Source organism: Pholcus phalangioides, unplaced genomic scaffold, assembly GCF_987345545.1.
Source record: "Pholcus phalangioides strain wild (caught in Gottingen) unplaced genomic scaffold, Ppha-v1.0 ptg000011l_1, whole genome shotgun sequence".
NCBI lineage: Eukaryota > Metazoa > Arthropoda > Arachnida > Araneae > Pholcidae > Pholcus > Pholcus phalangioides.
Genome location: NW_028301604.1, coordinates 60938538 through 60946926, shown reverse-complemented (window position 1 = coordinate 60946926; position 8389 = coordinate 60938538). Strand labels below are relative to the sequence as shown.

Sequence of the window (8389 nt, the reverse complement as noted above, 5' to 3'; positions counted from 1 at the left end):
GTTCAACAGTCGAAATAGTTGCAAGACAAAGTGTGTAGAAACAATCCAAGTAAAGCCAAAAAAATTAATCGAGCAATCTCAAGCTAAAAATGATTGAAAGGGGTGTTTAAAAGAGGATGAAGATGGTCTTAAATGCTGGGTGAGTTTATTTTTGACGATACTCCCTCTTTGTGAGAGGCCAGGCGTAGGAAGCGAGAAAGAAAGGAAGAGTCCTGTAGATCAGCGCCAAAATATCTACACATGCCAGAAACAGAAAGTTAGTTTCTGAAACCACGAGGAGTCTTCTCAGACTTCCGTACCAACGTAATTCGTCCAATGTAAAGAGTGGCCATCAGCTTATCGTGTTGATGAGTTGGTTGGTGACGGCAGCTTGAGAGTCATGTTTCTCTCCCTTCAACTCACCCATTTCCATATCATTACGGATAATACATCTGGCTAGAGAGAATGATAACAGCAAGTTAACACACGAGAACGATGGTGATAATAGCGAGTAGTATAATGATGTAGTGAAAACTATTAGCATAGCCTTTTTTTAGATATTGCTTTGAATAAATTTCAAGATAAAAAGATCTTGCTTGCTATACGCAGAGAATGGCTGGAATAACGCATAGACTGAAAGTGAAATTGAAAGGTGGTGGACCTTGGGGTTTTCGTTTACTCGGAGGAGCAGGTACCGGCTTACCTCTAACGGTAGCTAAGGTAAGAAACAAAATTTTATGGCAGACTTTACTAGCATTTTTCTACTTGATCGACTATGTGAACAAAGTAGGATCGTATTATCGATAACAAAGTGTTATCGCAGACAAGACGTATATAACTGTCTATAGAAATACCTGCTTAGGTTATTTTTCTTGTCCAATCATGGTTCTCATTGTTGAGAAGCGATTGATTATTAACTTAGAAATGCTTCTTTTATACATGTATTCTTGTCATTGAGAGATCACAATTTTGTAGGGAAGAAAAACCAATTTAATTGGATTTTCCTGTTTGCTATTATCACAGAAAAGACTACGATTTAGTGGTAAAGTGAATACAAAAGTTCAATTTATATGAATTGGAATATCTCTTAACCCCCCCCCCCCAGATATTTTAGTGTAGTGTAGCATGTGTTTATATATTTTAGTTTTATTGAGAAACTTCACTATTTCTTTTTGAAAAAATCAAATTCAACTGCATATAAAACGCTTTTTTTTCTCTTTTTTTTAAAGTAGATCTGGGGAAACATGTGACTTCACTAGTACTAAATATAAGTACTAATAAACAAAAGAGAGTGTCTTATACGTCAGAAAATGCAGTAATCAATCCTGCTTGAAAAAAATATGCTGACGCAAAATAAAGCGAACTACAACTAATGAGCATTCAAGTATAAAATACTGATCATGATAAACTCTTAATTATCAAAAAATTAAATCCAATCGATGTTGGCCACGTTGGACCATGTCAGTAAAGGTGGATATCGTTTAAAACATGCAACAGAAGTTTCAATTTCGCCCCCAATATTTCATTGTAAAATAAAATAAAAAAAATGTGTAACGAAAAATATTTTAGAAGTATTTCACCCGGCAATTTTTTTTTATTTTGTCTTTCAAATAATACCGAAAATAAATCAATATTTTTCCTCTATGCAACTAATTCATTTATAGAACAAAAAAAAACCTTTAAATTTATTCATTTTGCAACATCATTTGATGGTCTTGAGGGTAAATTAGACCGAAACTTGCAATTCAAAGGTGGCTTCGAATGGAAAAACCATGCAACAGCAATTATTCAAACTACAACCTGTCAAACCAAAGATTAGTGTGCTAACCACTCTGCTGCCAGGAACAAGTGATGGTCATAAAAGATAGAAAATTTAAACCTGGAAAAAAAAAATCTGTAAAATTATACGTTTTTTTTAAATTTATAATTACATCATAGCATGATAATCACATTAGTCTATTCACATCAAAGAAAATTTGTTCAGTTCGTCAGAAAAAAATCAAGGTCACCATGAACTCAGAAAATGTTTTTATAGAACATCTACAATTCAATATACTATATATATAGGGTATTCTGTTAATGGACCGACAAACTCAGAGGGTTGTTATTAGGTATCAAGAGGAACAAAAATTCCAATGGAACATGGTGTCGTATACCACGTTGAGAGGGTGAAAATCGCGAAAAACGAATGCAGTCTCTGAGTTCAGAAGAGCCGAAAGGTGGATGTCAGTTGATCGCTGAATGCGTTCGTTGATTATTCATCATTTTTGTCGCACCACGGTCATTTTCTGCACACGAGGGCAAATTAGACCGGGACCTACAATTTATTGCCGATTCCGAATGGCAGGCTTAATTAGCGTAAATTAGCGCCATTGCGGTAGTAAGCACGTGTAGCAGTTAGTTGTCTGTTTCAATGAGTATCTTCCATGTTCGCCGGATCTCAATCCGTGTGACTTTTTCCAATGGCGTCACCTCAAATCACTCGTTTATGCGACGCCTGTGGACACACTGGAGGATCTGATAGCGCGGATCGTCGTAACTGCGGCAGACATCAAAAGCATGCCTGGTATCTTCGTGTGCGTCCGGGAGTCGTTTTTACGTCCCTGTGCAATGACGTCAGCGGCCGTCACTTCCAACAACTCTTGTAATAATTAATCAAATAAATCTTTTTGTAGTTATTATTGTACTTTTTTGTCGTTCCAGCATGACGTCGAAACCTGCATGTGTTTTTCGTGATTTTCACCCTCTCAACGTGGTTTGCGACACCATGTTCCATTGCAATTTTTGCTCCTCTTGATGTCTATTAACATGCTTGTGAGTTTGTTGGTCCATTAACAGAACACTGTATATTGAAAATTCGTTTATACGAGAAGCTTTTGGTTTGAAAACAGTACAATTGCTTCTCCACTTCGTGTACATGGATATTTAAAATTTACTACGAAAAAAAAGTTATTATATTTGAAATCCATATTTCTCTAAATTACTAACGTAATGCACGCGAGCCAGATGAGGACAGATTTCCCCCTTAAAATAATTATTCAGTCATGAAAAGAGAGAGACAGCTTTTTTTCTCTGCCCAAAAACATCAAGGTCTATTTCTTTGATATTTTGGGTTGGGACAAGCCGTCTCACTCTTTTTCTACCGTCCCACCTGTAGGGCCATCGCTGAAGTTAAGGGAGCAGGGCTGGGGGCAACCGGATAATGCCTCTTGACCTCAAGCCGAATGGGCCTCCAAATCCTCCTTTTTTTAGCATAACCCTTTCAAGGGGCTCAAGGAAAAATCTGCCCCAGAGCCAGCGAGAGATAAGCTACAGCCCTTAAAGGGAGGCTACTAATGCCTTTACTTCAGCGCCTCAAACCATAGTCTGTGAAATAATTAAGGCATGGGCGTTTTTCCAGTGGTTTATATGGTAGCGCACTTGCGCGATTTGCAAAAGAACCTGGGTTTGATTCCCGGCGGAGACCAGGTGATTTTCCTTTATAGTTCACCTCGACATAATATCCAGTAAAGGTCTATTTAATTTATTCGGTCATAGTTAAGTGTCATGTTTGCATTCAATCCTCTTCTGGGGATGCCAAATCAGTTCCAGAAAAAAAATGTACTTTATTTTAACTACTTCACGTACAAGCGTTTGGCAAGAGATTAGGATTATCTCTATTTAACGAATCGGCAATAAATATGGTAACCTTGTCCTAACCTAACCGCACATTAGAAAAACGACGAACGGGGGAAAGAAAAAATATAAAAGAAAGAAGTATAATAGATAAGAGGGGTAGTTAAGAGAGTTTTTTTAGAGTCGTCTTTTCACCTTCACCCTACGTGTTCTTTTTCGCTCTTATATGCATATAGTAGAAAGATATATTATATGTGGGGAAAAAATCTTTCACAAATAACAGGGTTGCTATAAAGTTTTGCGATGGCAAAGAGAGAGGAAAGAAAACACAGAGGACTTTTATTTGAATTTATTCCACTGGAGTTTGGACGTAATACTGCATTACGCCCGTGATCGTAAAGAGGCTAAATTTCAAGTGTTTCAACAGAGTTGGTACTGTATCATGCTTCCATACTTATAATAAGACAACCATAAGTATTCTTTATGGGTATTGTATAATATTTAATCATGTATATATATATATGGTTTGTAATTGCATTTTTAAATTGGGTTGCTGTATTTTTGAAATATATCACATCCATATTTATTATGGGCATCTTTTTCTCAGCTACCTCGTTGGGTATTTTGCATTTGTATTTGTATTTCAGTATTTTTTGAATAAATGTATGAAAAATCTCATGCACCCAAGAGGGTTAAATATTTGTGTATCTGAAGAGAGAAAATAACCACATAATCAAGAAATCTGAAGGATAATTTTCAAGTATGAAGATGTAGTTGCTTTATAAGCATTATCCGTGAAACGACCTGTGAGGACCAGTCCTTGTCTCTCGGAATAGTCTTTATAAGCATTGGAAGCTAGCAGACCCACTTTAGCTACAAAATATACAACACGTTAAATATCAAAAATCTTATATAATATTGTATATCTTCAAAACCTGCTATAAGGTCTTCATTATTCCTTTTTTTTTTCTATGTACAACCGTATACATTTACAACATCCGCTCAGCAGTACTGTATGTTGTTTTATTCCCGGAAACACCTCGTATCCGTGATATACATGTTTACGGTTTGACTCTATATGCTGCCGAGACGGGTAAGTGCTCGTCGACAATCTGAAAGTATAGCGAGCACAGAAAATGAGTAGGTTCATGGGAGTGGCTCTCTCTCATCTCAGTCACTTCATATACACACAAACGATATTTCGAACGTTTTTGATATTGGATGGCTGCCAACACATGCCCGTCTGCTCACTAATACACTACAGAGACCTAAATTATGAAGGCTTGTGACCTACTGAGAAGTTATAAATTACTTTCGCTCGATAAAGAATGACGAGAAACCTTCAGGTATACCTTTTTTTCACAAATCATCGCTATAGATCGATATTTGGATATCTTCCGCTGTTTAATCAACTTACACTTTTCTGACAGTGATAAGTATAAGCACACAATACACAAAATATTTGCTTGACCTCGAATGTAATATCCAGTGTGAATACCTTATTTAATAAACATTTGTTGATAAAGTGCAAATATAATTAATTCGTGAGAAAGAGATATTTCTTTTCTCTTAGTTTACTTTATTTAACTACGCCATTAATATTATTACCATTAAATACTCCATTTATTTTATTGTTTATTAAAATTGAATAAACAGAAAATGTAAATTTGTTTTGAAAAGATCGATCAGTTCTGAAAGAAAAAAAAAAAAAAATATATATATATATATAACATGAGCGATCATGTGCAATGACTTTTTTTCCTCGAAAGTTAGATTAGAAAGTTAGTTTAGATTTTCTAACACAGTGGTTATGGAATATCGAAAGGAACGAAGCAAAAAGAAGCAGTACTTCAACACATTCACGCAATGCAATTAGTACGGGAATTTATTTCCAATTCAATGGGATTATAGAAAACACATAATATACTACACATTTACATAAATTTATTACTAAAATTAGCAAAAACTCGTTCATGAACAAAATGAATTGATACAAGGTTCAAGTATATTGCAAGGATAATACTGAATAAAACTAAAACATAAAAAAATAGTGGCACTGCGTTCAGATTACGTAAAGCGCAACTGGCATAAGAATGCATGTTTAAACGCTGAATTACATAGGCGAGAAGTTAACTATCTTGCGGATTTACTTGCTGCTACTAAAGTTTAGCGCGTTTGAAGTTGAAGGGTGGGCTACTTTATTCGTGGCTATTTCAGCTTTATTCACGAAAAACCAAAGATCTTATTTCACTAGTAGGCTTGTTAGCACACCGCATGGCATATTTACTTAGGGAGAATGAAATCTTCTCGTGTTTTCATCAAAATGAATGGAATATCACAGAAATGAAATTAAAATGGTATAACAGGAAAAATAATACAAGTATATTTTGCTATAAACAACTATAATAATGAAAAAATATAAGTAATTATGCTTGAATAATTATAGTAATGGCTTGATATAAATAATGATATACTAAATAATGATATAACAATAAAAAATAATATCAATATATAATAATTAATATGAAATCCACTTCAACCGTGTATTTAATTTTATATTAAGTGTACTGCAGGTACAAATTTATTTACGTGGTTATTATTATTACTTTGTTCATAGCCGCAGTATCGGTAAATCTTGTCATATAGTTGGAGAGTTTACTAGCTGCATGTAATTGAACTAACCGCTTCAACTGCGACGTGATCACTCGCAAGCTACTTTACTCGACAGTGAATAGCAGTGGCGGCTCGTCACAAAAAAAATCTGGGGGCGCCAAAATCATTTTGCTTTGTATTATGATACAAGCAGAGTCTGATTTTCACAAGGGTGATTGAGGCATTTGCATAGACCTCATGATTTTGGGGCCTCAAAATAGGAACATATATTCACTGACTGACCAAATATCTTTGACTCCAGTTGCAGGGGGGGCATTAATATTCGCTTTGCCTAGGGAGCATTTAATTCAAAATCGAGCTGTGGATACGAGTGTATTCTACTATTTTTGTCCACAAAATTATTTTTCGCATTTCTGTACATCTATGCAGTACAAAAATAATAATGCTTTATCAACGCAATATTAACGTAAATAATTTGTGCTGTGAACTTAACCGATGTCTTAGCAACGTTGAAAATCATCATTTAGGTTCAGCAGTTGCCATTGGCAATCGTTTTTTTGTGAAATAATTCATACTCTTCTTTCAATATATTCTAATTTAAAAGTTTTAATATATATTGTATAAAAATATATTACATTTTCAGGGGTATTTTACGGGTAAGATTTCTTTTTTTTAATCAGAGCTTTCGAATATAATTCTTCTGATTTTATCAAATTAATTTGATTAAAAGTAATTTAATGGTATTATGTTGGCATCGAATCAATTTGAAGAATTAAACTAATGACTTAAAGTTTCTAGGGAGGCGCGTGCCTTCGCGCCTTCTTCAGGAGCCGCCCTTGGTGAATAGCTAGTAAACTCGTTTAGTGCCATTGAGTCTTTACATAGAGTATGGCTGTGATTGCGAGATAAAAAATATTTTATATATATATATATATATATATTTTACTATATATATTATACTGCCAAATAAACTTAATGGTGAGTCATTGGTGGATTAGAATGTCAAAATCAGACAGAGATGGGCAGATGGTGAAATATGAGTCATTCTACGGTGTATGGACTCTATCAACAATTTTTAAAAAAGGATTCTGCATGCAGAAGGCCCCTTATAGAGATGACCATAGTATTGAAAACTAGACAGATATTTTTAAAAAGAGCAGCTAGTATTGCCTGCAATTATTGATGAAAGAACAAAGAAGTTTATTAAAATTATAAGCACTGCAACTATCTCTTGAACTCCTTCTTTGTGAAATTTAAAATTTTTAAGTGAAAAAAAGACGGATCTTTCTCATTAATGCAAGCTTATTTTTAGCGTGATTTCACACTCTCTTGAGAAATTGAAAGTAAAGAAATTTTATCGAAATGGCTGACGCAATAAGATGTTCAAAACTCATGGATAGATGATTAATCGTTTTTGGATTACTTTTTTTTCCAAGTAGAATACTAATAGCATCCTTTACACCGTTTGGTATTGCGAAAATCGATAACGTCGGAACGAAATCAGCCTATTTCCCTATTTCGCATAATTATCTTCTCGGATATCATGTAATTTTTATTAATGATTTGTCAATTATGGAACATGGCATGCTATCCTTAAAATACACATACATTTATATTTTAGTGTTGACTCGTGTTATAAGTGTTCGCACGGAAGATGTAGGCTGAAATTAAAATGCCATCTGGTGACTTTACTTTCCTCTCTTTCGGACATACGGAAAAAAAAACAAAGATGAACATAAATGTAATGAGTATTTTTTTATAAATGTAATGGTGCTCGGTATTCTAGGTCGTAAACGGACTATCGGCGGTTTCCGAAATTCGCTCAGTCCATGAAAAACCACTAATGCTTTCGCACAAAAACAACCAATTAATCTTTCAGGCCTTGCATTCTGAGCACGAAGATAAACTAAACATCTTTACATTGGCAAATAAAACTGTTTTAAGTTTTAAAATTATGCAGAAAAAGAATATACCCCCCATTTCATTATCGCAAAGCATGCAGTAATAATACGTTTGTTATTCCATTCTCCGCAATCGTCTCTCTCTCTCTCTCTCTCTCTTTTAGCGTTATTTTAATACATACTACCTCGAAAGGATGTTTATAGACGTCCTATGCAGCCGGAATGCCGTTCTACAGCTATTTGGCAATATTCCTTAAAAATTTGTGAACCCCTTTTCTTCA

At 34.6% G+C, this 8389-nt stretch overlaps 1 protein-coding gene across 1 annotated transcript in view; it reads left to right on the top strand.

The window, feature by feature from the left end:
- Positions 1–236: 236 nt before the first annotated feature.
- The window catches only part of LOC149080653 (uncharacterized), a 30811-nt gene continuing 22658 nt past the window's right edge, over positions 237–8389 (top strand). The window contains exon 1 of the mRNA XM_089239834.1: positions 237–699. Coding sequence (XP_089095960.1) covers positions 592–699 — 108 coding nt within the window. The 5' untranslated portion in view covers positions 237–591. The remainder of the gene's footprint in view (positions 700–8389) is intronic.